The sequence below is a fragment of the Hydra vulgaris genome, chromosome 03 (genome assembly GCF_038396675.1).
Source record: "Hydra vulgaris chromosome 03, alternate assembly HydraT2T_AEP".
Taxonomy (NCBI): domain Eukaryota; kingdom Metazoa; phylum Cnidaria; class Hydrozoa; order Anthoathecata; family Hydridae; genus Hydra; species Hydra vulgaris.
In genome coordinates this window covers 54206024-54221732 of record NC_088922.1, presented here as the reverse complement: position 1 = coordinate 54221732, position 15709 = coordinate 54206024, and the positions used below count along the sequence as shown (strand labels likewise).

Genomic DNA, 15709 nt, shown 5'->3' with positions numbered 1-15709 from the left:
TTTCAAAAGCAATTTTTTTAAAAGAAATAAATTAGGCAAGCTTAACATTTTTTAAATCAATAGCTTTGTCAGTGTAACCATAGTTGGCGTAACCATGGTAACCGGGGTAATTATCTCGAATTTTATCGCCAAAAGCGTAAATTGCGTAAACTTTTGTATCGAGTGAGGTCAAGAAGTCCTTAACATCGTTAACTCTTGCTTTTCGACTGTATTTACAAAAAATTCTTTTTTCTTTTTTTGTAACTAGTCGATTACTCAATTCTTTGGAAGGTACTTTGAAATCAGGTGATCCATTTTTTGAAGCGTTCAAACTCAATAATTGAACAACACCATTATTTTCTACACAAACCTCGCCCTTCATACCAGCCTAAAAATATAATTAGAAACATAACTAAAATTAGACTCTATTAAAAAAAAAAACATTAACAATCAAAAGAATTCTGATAAAGTGAAAAAATGAATTGTCCTATAAAATTACCATTTTTGCTTTATTAAGTTCCTTTCCCAAAGCAAAAGCACCCCATTTATGTATGGAGGAGATAGTTACATCGAAAGAGTCACTGCTTTTTTTGTAAGCATAAGTTATAAAGACATCACAACTGCTAGTTTTACAGTTAGCTGGTAAGCGAAAACACCCCACAGTTTTGCCGCAATGTATTTCTGAAATCTAAATAATAAAAATATTATATATACATATATATATATATATATATATATATATATATATATATATATATATATATATATATATATATATATATATATATATATATATATATATATTAGCAAAATTAAGATCTACTGTCTGTTCTGAACAATTTAAGTAATAACTTTTAGTCTGGACTGGGTATGTATGAAAGATTATCATAAAAATCATTGATATAAATAAGTAACAACATAAAACTAAGGATGATATTTTTTAAAGCCCAAACAGTAAAAGGAAATTAAGATGAGTGTTAATATAAACATATTTATATTAGCACTCATCTTAATTTCCAGTTGATTCAAAGTTACATTTATAAATGTAACTTTAAATCAACTGCATGCCAGACCTTATCATAAGCTTTTGATATTTCAAGAACAATAATAAAAATAGAATCTGATCATATAGTAATGATGTGAACTAATCATATTTTTACAATATAAACCAACCATACAATTTCAAACTACAACAAAAAAATTCTCCTTTAAAGCAAAAGACCATTAAAAAAGTATATACATACCAACAAATTAATGATAAACAAACAAAAATTCTGATTAATTTTTTATGTTAATTATTACTTCACCTCCTCAAGGCAGATAAGGCCACTACAGATGAGGAGGCTACTTGTGGTAATAACCCTCTCTCAATTTTATATTTCCGAAACACGAACCTTGACGAATAAGACCGCTGCGCGGAGAAACAAGTTGAGCGCGGTTCAACCAGGGACGTAATGGGGATTGAACTCGAAACCTCTCGCTTATAAAGCGAGCGCTCTACTACAACACCACTACCAAACATTGAACCTCGAAGAAAGTTGAACTAAAAAATTTATTTAAACCATTAAAATGCAGAAATTTAATGAGCTGACTCAACGCACTTTTTCAGGAAAGTTTCTTACCAAAGTTTAATATAACTTTATTTAAAATAAATTTGAAACACTTACTTCGTCGGAACAACGCGTATATTGTAAAACAGATATGACAATTAGTGCGGCAATCAAACCATTCATAAGCATTTTTAAGACGTACAAATATCCAGCACTAAATACATATAAACCAATTAACTTTTTTTTTTATACTTAATGATATTGCATTAGGAATTTATTATAAATTCAACATTATATTATCAAAAGGATAAATGATTTAAAACAACACTAAATTTATTTAAAAACATTATTTTTAAGTTCAATAAAATATTTTTGAAAAGAATGCTTGTCACGAGGTTATCTAAACACCTAAAATTTTAGTTTCAAATTTTATAATAATGTCATTATTTATGATTTGAAGTTTAAATGAATATTGTATCAAAATATATTCAAGATTTTATAGTAGGTTTATAGATAATGAACACCGGTTGGCCAAAACATCTAAAAACTTGTTACAACTTTAAGTTTGCGATAGTATAGCGTATATTTTAGCCATATTTTAGTTTAAAATTTTAATTTCTTGATAACCCTAAACCTCTTTAACTTAACACGTTTATTCATTGAATAAAGTAAGTTTTGGTAGGCTGATGAATAATAATTTTATGAGTAAATAATGTCTAATAAAAAACAAGCCAACAACAACTACTACTTCCTAAAATTAATTACTAACTTAATGTTTTCAATTGATTGCGTTTTGTTTACCAACCAATCATTTCATTTATTGATAATGTTAAACCAGTTATATTTGATATGTTTTACATTGTATACCTAGTTGTTACTTAAGCTAAAAAAGTAGATTTAGGATCATCAGGCTTTTGTTTAAATAATTATGTTTATATATGTATATATGAGGAGTTTATTTGCAAAACGCGATTAAATTGATTTTGAAAAAACGACGAAAAACTAAACTGCTCATAGTTGCGCATCAACAGAAATTGATACTATCTTTGTCTACTTTTCACCACTAAAAAAACTTTCAATTGGTCTAAGATTTAAATAGATGATAAATTTTAGTTTACAAAATGTAGAAATATGTGATCTAACACAAAGTTTATTTTTGTAACTTTTTTTGTTATGCAGTGGGCTCCTCATATATTAAATTATTTTGCAGTGGGCTACTCATTAAATTGTTTTGCAGTGGGCTCCTCATTAAATTGTTTTGATAATTTTGGCTGAACAATAATGTTTTAAATTTTATATTTTACTTTAAGTGATGCACTAGAACATCTTAAAGCTAAACTTTGCAAGTCTTATAGGAATGATTGAAAGGTTGATTATATTATCAACTATATTATTTGTTGACTATATTATCGAAAAAATATAAAAAAGTAGGGTTTAAAATTCTTAAGACAATATTACTAACCAATATTTGCTTACTGATTTCATATTTACAAAATACATGTGGTTTACTTTTTAAAAAACCATCTACCCTTCTACATTTCTGTTTTACTTGCTTAACAGCTAGAGATATAGCTTATTTTCAACGAGGTAATATCTTTAAGGGATAACTCATTTGTAAGACAACACAATTGGAAAAAAAGATCTACAACAATTTGTGACAACTGTAAGTAAATAACTGAAAAAGTCGTCACAGATGTTTAAAAACGTCTCATTAAACATGACTTCAAAGGAAAATGCTTTGCCTGAAACCCAGATAGGTTAAATTGGGACTTTTAAAGTCTACTGCATCTCTTCGTAACAAGATTTTTTTTTAAATGCCTTTGTGTAAACTACTTTTACTGAACGTAAAATAACAGTATACGCAAATTCATAAAACCCTCTCAATCCTATATGCAAACAAGAGGCAATTATATATTGGTTACTTTTTTTATTTTTTATTTTTGTTTTATAAAGATGTATATATAGGTATATATAGCTACGCGTTATAATATAAACTAGTGCATAAATCAACAGTTTGTGGGGAGCAAACTTTTTGCATTAAGTTTATTATTTACATTAAATTAAATAAACTTGTATTACTTACTCCAAACAACTATGCTTTTAAAAACTGCATAATAAAGACGTTATCAAAAACTCAAGTACTTTAACAGTCATTGCTTAAGAGGTTTAAAAATAAGGTGCTGCAGTTCAGGTGTTAAAATTGTAGTCATTAAAACAATAGTTCCAAGTGTGAACAATGCGAAGTTATTATGGAATCTTACATATATAATTAAGATTACTTATTTTTATTATTTTATTTTATTCCTACCTTCTAACTGCCTTAGAATTTTAACAGGCAGCCGGAATGTAGTGGCTAAAGTACTTGCTGCAAAACTGGAGGTCCGTGGTTTAAAGCCATCTCTGGCCATACAGGCATCATTGGTGAAGAAAGTTTAATGCTATTGCGCGGTACTCAGTAAAAAGACCGTAAGAACTTTTTAGAGTACCTAAATAACTATAAAAAAAAGATATGGCAGTAATATTTGAACATAAATCTGATAATTCAGATTAATCGTATTTTACTAAGAATTATTTTCGATGAGACCAGATAACATTTGACGCGATTTTGAATAACTGCTTACAATCTTTTTTCTAATTTAAGAGATGCCGTAACTGCAAAATATCCCTAGATGGAGTTGAAAGGTTTTTTCGACAAGGTTTTGTAAACCATGTTTTCTTTGACAGCTCAACCAAGATTATTGGTTATTTTTCAAAAAAATAAAAAAAAACGTTTTTTAAAATTTTTTAGAGTTACTCATTATTGTTGTTTTTTTCCAGAAAGATTTTAATATTAATTTAAAAGTTTTACTAAATATAATGCGTATTTCAAACCTAAATATGGGTTGTTTATTGCAACAATAAGTGTACATAAATCGACTGATCTGCACATAATAAGCATTTTATATTGATTTCATGAACAATCTCTTACGTCTATACTTCGCATCTGTTGATTTATGCTCCAGCTTAATGTTATAACAATAATATTAATTTTTAAACTTTAGAATTTGTTTTCACTTATCTTGTATATAATATTATATAATATTATTCTATACAAGATATGTGTATATATATATATATATATATATATATATATATATATATATATATATATATATATATATATATATATATATATATATATATATATATATATATATAATATTATATTATTTGCAGATTTTTTTTTTTTTAATTGCAAATTACTTTCTTGAATCAAAATGAAATTAATAGTTGCAAGAATTTTCACTTTTAATCATCGTTAAAGATACAAAGTATTTTTAAATAAACAAAAAACGTATACTTTACCAATTTTGTTTTTACTTATTAAAATGTCACGCCATACTCTAAAACTAAAGTTACACAAAAATTCATACTAAATAATTAAATAAAAACACAAGTCTTAAATATTATTTGTTATATAACCAACTAATTTTCAATATTGGCAACATTTTGCGGCAATGTTGTTGTATATACTAATATTATCACCGTTTTTTTTCCTTTTATAAATATCTCAAAGGTAATGAGTATTTAATGCCGTTAAATTCCTTTAAATTTGAAAAACTTTTGTGTTTTTTTGTATCTTCCTGTAATTTGCTTACTTTTAAAATATATTTTATTTCCAGTTATATTTCTATAACTAATTTATGTTAATTATCTTTAAGGGACATATTTGTTCCGATTATTTATCTATTTTTATCGTTATCAATATATTTTTTAAAACATTTTTAACATTGAAAAAAAATACCCATCAAATATATATAAATCTAAACCAAAAAAAATAACATATTATTTAAGTTTTTTTTCTCGATATAAATTTTAAATTACTCATAAACAGAAATTTTGCGTTTCTCATAAAATAAATTTTACATTTTCAAAATATTTCTAACTTTAATATTTTAATCAGTGATTTAAGTGCATCAGAAAATATAACGCTGAGGTCAAGTTACCGCTGTTTCTTAAAACTTTAAAATTTTTGATCAGGTAAGTCTATTTTTTACATTAGTATTGAATGAGTTCCACAACTGCGAGTTATTGACAATTTAGACTGACTTGATAGAATTTAGACTGCTATTGGAGAAAGGAATTACGTTAGCTTTTAATGCTTAAGATTTTTAGACATCGAGCAAACTTCAAAACTGTATATGTTTATGCTTATATCAAATGATAATGTTTTGCAGCTGTTATTATTTGAGCCAGGAAATAACAAAACCCTGAAAAATTTGCACCTTCCCTAACCTCAAATGTGACTAATAATTTACTGAGTTTTATTACTATTTTAAACAAAATTTTATTCACCGACATGTTTCAAAATTTCATCAAACAATATTTTAATTCTCTAAAGTTATGATAATGTAAAGTTTTCGAACCGTTCAAAATGAGGGGATCGTAAACATTAGCACATATTTTGTTTTTCACCCAGCTAGCACATACAACACATAGGTTGGTAAAACGTTAGAACATAGTTGCAAGTTGTGTTGGCATATCATCGCTCCCCAACGTTATTTTTAAATGTTTTATGTGCAATTTTTAATTCAAAAAAAAAAAAGAATAAATACCTTATTTAAGAGATGCATCAAAGACGTGAAGTAAACAAAGTTTAAAAAAACTAAAAGCAGATTTTACAACATATTAATTTTATCAAACTATCTTTTTATTTTGAAGACTATTTCAAGATTTTATTAAACTAAAGCAGATCACTCATTACTATAAATGAAATATAAATATAAATGGTTTATATTGTTAATAAAATGTATAAGTTACTATTATTTTTGAACTTATCATAAATTTTCAGAACGAATTTTGTGTTAACTGTTGTCCTTATGTTTCTTTTTTTTTTAATAATTTTGAAGAATAAAGTCAGTGTTTTTTTAGTATTTTCAAATATGTTTTTAGGATTTTTTAAGGTTCATAATTTTTTTAGTTTCTTTTATTTTTATTGGGACTCAATTCTAGTACAACTTTATGTCTTAGGTATTTTTGTTGACCTTGATGTTTTTGAAAATCACATTATATTAGTACAACTTTATGTCTTAGGTATTTTTGTTGACCTTGATGTTTTTGAAAATCACATTATATTAGTACAACTTTATGTCTTAGGTATTTTTGTTGACCTTGATGTTTTTGAAAATCACATTATATTAGTACAACTCTATGTCTTAGGTATTTTTGTTGACCTTGATGTTTTTGAAAATCACATTATATTAGTACAACTTTATGTCTTAGGTATTTTTGTTGACCTTGATGTTTTTGAAAATCACATTATATATGTTTAAACGGATTCAAGAATGATTAAACAGCAAACAATTAAATGTGATTGGTTTCATTGCTAAGTATTGAAAATTTAATAAAAACTAATTTCAATAATACAAATATGCAAATAGAAATTTAAAACGGTCTCTCCCAAACTTATTGACAACCCACCAATTCTTATTGAAAAACTGAATTAGTTAGAAAAGACCTTATTAGGCAATATTTTTCACGTAGTGTATATGTTGATCTACAGAAATACTAATATAATAGAAATACTAATAAAATAGAAATGTTTAATACAGTAGATCACTTTATACTATTCAAAAATAGGATCACACTTATTTAATAGCATTTTGCATATTTGTACGATAAAACACATTGTTGTTGTTTTTTTATTGTCTAGTTTAATACAAAACATTTGCTAGTATCTGATTTAAGACATTCATTGGTTAGTTACCACTTATCGCTGATGATTTACTCATGCACTTTTTTTTACTGATGATGCCCGATTATTTACTAATGACGCTGAAAATTGGCTGATAACGCCGATGGGTTAATTGCTAATCAACAAGTTATCAAAAAAATTTAAATCAATCATGATTTTCAAATCTAGTTAAATTGCTTCATTCCAACAAATTAAAACTTTATTCCAATGAATATAAACTTTTTTTTAAATCCGATAGCTTGTACTTGAAAATAACTCTATTAGCTTGTATTTAAAAATAACTCCAACTTTCTCCACTCCACGTATTATTATATTTGTGAAAATATTATGTTTTTGCAAACATAATAATACATAATAGAACCTAATATACATTTGTACCATATGAACATAAGGTACATACATATGTGAAAATATTTTCAGTCAAAAAAAATATTTTCAAAAACTTTTGAATGGTACTTCCTTTCGTAGTCGGAAAGATGTATGAAAAGTTCAGTCAGAGTTTTTTTTAATCATTTTATGAACAGTTAAAACAGCACAAATGTTAATTTGATTTTTTGGTTTCGAACAAATTTTCTGAAAAAAATAAAATACAAATAAATTTAACTTAAATATTCTTTAAGTACCCGATGAAGATAACGAATATAACGAATATAACGAGTATGTAGCTGATACCATTAGTAAATACAAACGAGTTAATAAATAAAAATTAGGTAGTGAACAGCTAGAAAGCAATTTTCTCACATTAATTTTTAATTTGGATAATAAAATTTGAAAAAGTTCGACTTTAACGTAGATTTTAATATATCGAAAAAAATAAATGAACTTTAAACGTTGCATTTTTATTACGACATGTTGATAGCGCAGCTTTAAATTCTAGCGAAATTTTATATGCTATTTTATGCTAGCGATATTTTATATGCCACTTTATGTTAGCGATATTATTACAATATGTTAATAATTACATATTGCAACTTTTAAGCTATCTACAGCATTACAACAATTGTATAGCTAGTCGATGGCTACATAGAAAAGCTTTTTAGCAAGCATTATTGTTATAATACAGGCCTGACGAAAGGATTTTTTGATGTTCCAGATATGATATTTTTAGACTGTGCACCCACTCCAAACTTAAATTTGCATATATCAAATAAGAATATTGTGTGAAAAATGGCGCGTGGGAACAAAGATCTTTCCGCCGGGCCTGCGATATTTTAATAACCTTATATATTATATACAACTGTTACGCTGCATATGTTAATAACATTATATATTATATACAGCTATATTATATAATACTATATTATAGCTTTATAATTAGCTATAAGTTGTTGTTAATTATAAAGCTGTAACATTTTTATAACAACATAAAAGCAATCTAGTCAACAGCTGCAATATTTGTATAACATTATAACAACAATCTAGTCAATAACTGCAAATCGTATAAATTTTTGTCTGTAACTTTATAAATAAATATGGTACAAATATATAATATGAAAAAATGTAGAATAAATAATAATAAAAGTAATAATAATTACAGTACATATAACTTCTAGTTAACAAAATGTAGCTCTGCGTCGACACACTCGGCCTATACACACTAACCTAAAAAATTAATAAAGCTTCAAAACCACGCATGCAAAAAGCAATTAATAACCTAACAAGATCAGAAGTTCTTATCTAAGAAATATCATAAAAGCAGATCAATAGAGAGTAGGTTCTGATAGATTCATAAATAAAAATCTATCAGAACGTAAAAAAAAAAAAATTTTTTTGTTTAATGATATTTTTGTGAGGGTAAATTTTTGATGATATTTTTGTGAGGGTAAATTTTTTTCGAGGGTAAAAAGGTTTTTTGTGCATCAATTTATAAAATATTTATTAATTTAAAACTTAAAGTTTTTAAAAATTAATAGTGTTTTTTATTCTGAATCTAATCCTAAAGTTTTTATTGTGTTGTAAAATACGGAAGTTATTTGATAAAAACTAAAAAAGGTAATATTTTACTTATATTCTAAGTCGGTTCATAATTAATAAATAATAATCGATTATTTGTGACAAGAAGTAACCATTACTTCCTTAATTACTTCTGTCAGTAACTAATAAAATAATGATCTACAATACTACCTTTTTAAACTCCCTTCTATTTCTATAAAAAGAACGGCATTTCTCTCTTTCAATATTCTAATACTAAATTAATCTTCTACAAACTGATATAAAATATAAAAAACTCACAATCAACAAAATGCCAAACAACAGCTATGGTTCTTTGCTGTATACAGCGAAGAAGATGTTTAAAATGCTTTAAAAATATCCTGGAAAACAAGGAATATCATAAAAATATAGATTAAATATCATAAGTGTGTATTTATGTTTAATGTACAAAAATCAACATGAATTAAAAGTAAATAAGAAGTAAATAAAAGTAAAAATGCAGGTCAACTTGAAAGCGGTTGAAACTGAAAACTGATTCATTTAATTCAATGTTTTAGAAATTGGGGTCATGGTTTGAAACAAGCCAATATTATTTCCATTGTTCAACACTATTTAAAAAACAAAAAATGGCAAATCTTTAAGACAGTGGTAGTATGTTTTTAAAGAGAGATGGAAACATGATTTAGCATTACGCTACATTACGATATCGTTGCATCAAACAGAGCGTCATCATCGCAAAAATAGTCCAACCGGTAATTTTTATACAAGATCAGATTCGGCTTTTCATACCAGTAGTTATAACGATTGGCGGAGAAAACATTCTTGTATTATTTCACTGCACTAATGTGTATTTAAAAAGTATTTAAAAATGTAAAGAAAAAAATGTCCGGTTGTTCTGCGTATCAGCTCATTCAAATCATATTTTGCAGCTCATTCAAATCATATTTTACAGCCACTAGACGTTGGAATATATTGTCAAGTTAAACTTACCTGGAAAAAAATAAAAATCATATTATTTATCATCAAAATGTAAAAATGTAAATGTAAAAATGTAAAGCTAACTTTCCAAGTTTATTAAAAGTTTTTTAAGAAAGTAACAAGTGCTTAACCAGAACACACGCAGTTAGTGCATTCAAAAAAACTGGATTATTTCCTCTTAATAAATATAATATTGAGCTATCAAATTAGAAAGTAACAGAAACATTTGAAGATCCGGCACAATGTTGATCAATTTCTTGAACACCAATGTCAAATATACAAACCCACAATTCAATTAAAATTGATTTAGAATCTGCAATAAAAACATTCCTGCAACAAATTAATGTCTCTAATAAATTACTCCACAAGTCTAAAAAAGCAATGTAAGAAATGATAGAAATGTAAGAATGATAGAGAAGCTTTAACTGAAGCCGAAACAATCGTGAAAGTTCGAGCAAAAGATTAAAACGAAATAAAAAAAGGGTTCATATCTGGTTTTGCAACCAACTCCAAAAGCGGTATCAACGAAGCACTGAGTTAATTTGCACTAAAAAGTGTAGACTTCAAATATTGAGTAACAGATGTACTTTTTATTTATCAATTATATTATATGAATTTGGTATTCTCCTCCATTTTTTTTTTTTTTTTCTTATTGATTTTAACGGTAACGGACTTTAGTTGAAATAAACCCTATCAAAAAGTGTTTCTTGGAAAGATAATTTTAAGAAATAAGTACTATATACCGTAAAATCGCATATGTTCGGTCACTTAAGCTTTGAACATTCATATCTTAGGCGTAAATAAAGGTTTTTCAATTTTTTTTCTGAGTTGTATAGAAAATTATATTGCTAACTTACATTGTGAAAATAAAATTTTAAAATAAAAACAAGCATTTGCTATTTTGTTCTAAATGAGAGCAGCTAGTTTGCCGAACTTTCAATACCATCTTATAAGCTCGGTCACTAAATACATTCTAATTCAAATATCGCGATCTTACAAATTTAACTTTTCAATAGCACATCGCAACATAATAAACTTAACATCCAAATAACACATCGCAATAATATTTCGCAATATCAAAAATTTAACTTCAAAAAATATGAAAACCAGCCTTCTCATGTTATTTTATAATAAAACTTAGAAGCGAAATCGTTTAATTAAGTTTTTTAAAAGATTTTTTTTTAAATTAACAACTTTGATTAAGAAAATTTATTAAAAAGTAAAAAATTATTTTTTAAACTATTTAAAAATTATTTTAAACAAATTTATATAGAAGGCTGTTAAAAATAATAGTGATAAGTTTTATCATTACTTTTAAAGTTCGCTTATTTAAAGTTTTAAATTTTGAAATATTTTTACGCTAACTAATTATTTTCTCGCGGTGCACCGCTCTAAAACAATAAAAAAAAAAAAAAAAAAAAAAAATGATAAATTAAAATAATAAATAAAATAAATTAAAAAAGTTTTATTGCCCCGCGGTGCACTCAATTTTTTTTTTTTTTTTTTTTTTTTTTTTTTTTTTGAATATGCGATAAAAAATCGCATTAAATCGCACTCAACTTTTCGATAAAAATTAACTCACAATAAATCGCCGAACGATTCGCTCTATAAAAATGAAAGCATCGCTATTTCCTAACTAAATATTGCGTTTGCATCTTAGCACTCCCGATTTCTTATCTAACTATCGCAATTTACCGCATTACCGAAATAATTCGAGTTGCGGTAACGTCAGTATTTAGTTCACTTAAATTTTTCGCAATCAACGTTTCACGACTTTTATGAATTTCAAAATTCTTGTTTTGCAAACAAATTATTTCAGCAGATTTCAAAAAACTTTTTATAATTTTTATGCGTAAAGTGATAACAAATATTATGGGAGAAAAAAAACGAGAGGCTGAATAAGCGCGAATTTTAGAAGTGCAAACTCGCATAAGTGCGCCGAATAAATTTGCAAACATTGGCATTAGTTCGAATTGCCATAAATGCGAAACAATTACAAAAACTGGCACAAGTGCGAATTGGCATAAGTGTGAGTTGGCATAAGTGCGCCAAAAGAATTTGCATATTATTATAGGAAACAAAGTCGTTTATCTATTGAAAAAAAGTTCCATGAAAAAAACGTTTCTCATAAAAAACAAATTAAACTTTCTGAATGTTGACTGAAAGGAGTATAATTTGCCCGATACAATTATTACTCCGGAAAAGTAAAATCACTAACATCAAGTTTTTCAATTACGAGCCAAGGTCCATCATTATGGAATCAATTGAAAAATGACAGTATAAAAGGTTTAAAAACCATTTTCTTTTAAACGACAATTGAAATTCTTCTTAATTGCTGATATCTAACTATCTATTTATCTATCTATCTATCTATCTATCTATCTATCTATATATATATATATATATATATATATATATATATATATATATATATATATATATATATATATATATATATATATATATATTTGATATGCTTCAACATGTTTATTTTAAATATGTTTGAATAAAAGCCATTTAGCCTTTACTGTTATTGTTAAAGGGGCTCTGTGAAAAGATCGTAGTTATACCAGACGTGTTTTCATATACTTTATTTATTTTTCTAATTGTAATTTACTTATCATGTACTAAATTACAATTAGAAAAATAATAAGAAAAATTATAAGTAATGTTTCTTTGTAATTTATTTTTTTTAATTGTAATTTACTTATCACATAAGCAGTGAAATATATATTCAAACAACTAATCCTATTAAACAGAAGTCTTAAATAAACCGGAAACAAGTTTTTTTTTTCCCGTAGTAACACTTTGTTTATTCCGTCGTTTTGTAGCAAAAACTGAGGTTATGCCACAAATTGAAATAGGAACTAAGCTATGAATTTGATTATATATTGATCTGTAATAAAATTTTGTTTATTAAATTAGTTTTTTTTTATTAAACTTTAATTTTGATCAGTTTTCCAATTATTTTTATTTTTATTTTTTCAAAAAAAAAAGTAAACGTGTTTAACTTTTTTCTTGTGAATATTTTTATAGATATTGCAAATAATCTATTTATAAATGTTACACCTGAAAAAAAAACATTTCTCCCATCAAATGCAGTTAAAAATGGACTAAACTTACTAAGCGTATTCAAAAGAATTAACAAAACGTATGCTTACTTGACTACAAAATTTGAAAAAGTTTAAATCAAAAAAGTTCACTTGATGATAAAAATACAGTTGGTGTAAAAATTGCACCAAACCAAAATTTAAAGTTGCTACAAATATTTGCAATTTTTATCAGGCGTGTATAATAATTTTCCAATACTTCATAGCAGTTTCATATGATGCTATAGACGATATTTCGTCAGAATTTTCTTTTCCGCGATCTTTGGGAAGTCAGACGAGAAGAGTGTCAAATGTTACGACCGTCACTCTTCGACCGTCACTCCGGTTGAATTGCCCAAATCTTATAAGGATCTATATATAGATACTAGAAAAAAACTAGAAAATTGCCTAATACTTTTAACGCATATTTTTCTTCTAGGTTTAGTATAAAAATCGCCGATATAACTTAAGCTAAAAACTTCTATATCAGTGTTTCCCAATCTTTTTAGTGCCATGCCCCACTAAAGCTCATAAAAACATAAAATGTCCCCCCATGTTACATATAAATAATTTTTAATACTATAAATTTTTCATAAGTAGCATAAATGATATACGACAGGAAGAAATCACAAAAAGTTATTTATTAAACAAAAAAATTCAAGTAAACAAAATACAGTAAACAATATATAAATAAATAAAATAAAATACATCAGGTACTCAAGTCTAAAATAAATGAAATTTAGTGAGATCCTTGTGCTTGATGCTGGTTACAAAGAGATTAAAGAGATATATTGGGTTCTAATTTTGTTAGCTTCATCCTTAGATTTCCCCGTTTGTTATATCAAAACGATTTCTTATTTTAAGTAACAAATCAGTTATGGCACTAAATCCGCATTCAGCTAAATATGAAGAAGGAAATGGTAATAATAGTTTTCTTGCACATTCTGTTGTGCTTGGATATTTAATTTGGTCTCTTCAAAAAAACCATGCCATCGATCCATTTATATTAAATAAAGTTTTTACTGGCTCGTCATTCTGCATTTTTGCTAATTCTTCTTGGTGCTGCATATTTGAAATATGAGATAAATTAACTAACATTGGCTGCATCAACCAAGCTGGAAAATTAATTTCTTTAAAATCGGAAAATCTTCCTTTTAAATCAGCGGATAAGTTTATTAGATGCTCGACAATATTAAGTATAGCGGTATCAGTTACTTCACATTTTTGAATTAACTGATACCGTTATGATAGCTTGTTTTTGGTAAACGTCTTTTTCAAATAGTTCAATAGACGTAATACAATCAAATATCTTCGCTTTTACATCGACAAGAGTTTTATTTGTTTCTTGAAGTTCTTTATTCAACATTTTTAGTTTTTCAAAAATATCGGTTAAATAACTCAAATATGCCTTAGAATGGATCGTTAACAGATATTGCATTTCAGTTTTGTCGCTTAAAAAACCACTAAGAGTATCAAACAGTTCCATAAATCTTTTTAAACAGTTCCCTTTCGAAAGCCATCTTACCTCAGTGTAAAGTAAAAGTCTCACATGAGGTTCGTTGTTTTCTTCACAATACAATTTAAAAATGCGCTCTTGTTTTGTACTTACTTTAATAGAATTAATGCATTTTACAACCAAGATCGTTATTTTATTTAGAACAGGAGAAAGATTTTTAGCTACCAAGTTTTCCCTGTGAACAACACAGTGCACAAGAAGCATATCTGGATTTTCATCTTTCATCAGTTTTAAGCAACCATTTTTTTTGCCCATCATATTAGTTGCACCATCAGCAGCACAGGGCGTTATATTTTTCATCGGTATTTATTCGTATCTAAGTAACTTTTTAGAGTACTATATATATCTTTTGCGGTAGTGCTGCTTTCTAATGATTTGCAAAATAACATTTCTTCAGCAAAATCATTATTATCAATGTATCTGACATATGTAAGTAATACCTGCTTCGCTGTCTCTCAATGTTGATTCGTCCATTTGCACCGAAAAAAATCTTGTTTTTAATTTTTCGATAAGTTGTATTTCAACATTTTTACTCATTTCGTCGATTCTTTTGCTGACAGTATTGTTACGTAGTGGCATGGTTTTCACGTCTAGGTCATCTTTTCCAAAAACAGTTTTAACAAATGTCGATATTGAAGGCTTGATTAACTGCTCTTCTATTGAATGATTTTTCCCAGATTTAGCGATGAGCAATGACATATATTAACTAGATGAAAAAAAAACTTCCGAAGTGAAGCAAATTTTTTTTGCCACCAGCAAATGATTGGATAATAACTTGTTTTGCCACCAGCATCTGATTGGTTAACAGATACTACAGAAACACGAATAGCAAAAAAAAAAAAAAAAATATTTGTGTCATTTAAATTACAAAATGTGTTTAAAAGTTAGTCAAATTGGAATGATTTTGTGAAATGCTTTAGTATTGGATAAA

The 15709-nt window shown here is 26.5% G+C and overlaps 2 protein-coding genes across 2 annotated transcripts; both read right to left on the bottom strand.

Annotated features, from left to right (window-relative positions):
* On the bottom strand, positions 1 to 5016 carry LOC136078269 (uncharacterized). Its single transcript, XM_065793698.1, has 4 exons — positions 4875 to 5016; positions 1647 to 1743; positions 479 to 667; positions 1 to 367 (listed from the first exon to the last, which is right to left on the bottom strand). The coding sequence occupies exons 2-4, from the start codon at positions 1716 to 1718 to the stop codon at positions 32 to 34; spliced, it is 597 nt and encodes a 198-aa protein (XP_065649770.1). The 5' UTR covers positions 1719 to 1743; positions 4875 to 5016; the 3' UTR covers positions 1 to 31.
* A 9462-nt stretch (positions 5017 to 14478) lies between these two features.
* LOC136078771 (zinc finger BED domain-containing protein 5-like) lies at positions 14479 to 15078 on the bottom strand. The gene has a single exon (XM_065794574.1). It carries the CDS (start codon positions 15076 to 15078, stop codon positions 14479 to 14481), a length of 600 nt encoding a protein of 199 aa, XP_065650646.1.
* Between the last annotated feature and the right edge of the window lie 631 nt (positions 15079 to 15709).

Coding starts and splice junctions, on each gene's coding strand:
- LOC136078269 (XM_065793698.1), bottom strand. CDS start 1,718: ATGCTTATGAATGGTTTGATTGCCGCACTAATTGTCATATCTGTTTTA. Junction 668..1,646: donor ATACGCGTTGTTCCGACGAA/GTAAGTGTTTCA, acceptor TTTATTATTTAG/ATTTCAGAAATACATTGCGG. Junction 368..478: donor AACTTAATAAAGCAAAAATG/GTAATTTTATAG, acceptor TTATATTTTTAG/GCTGGTATGAAGGGCGAGGT.
- LOC136078771 (XM_065794574.1), bottom strand. CDS start 15,078: ATGAAAAATATAACGCCCTGTGCTGCTGATGGTGCAACTAATATGATG.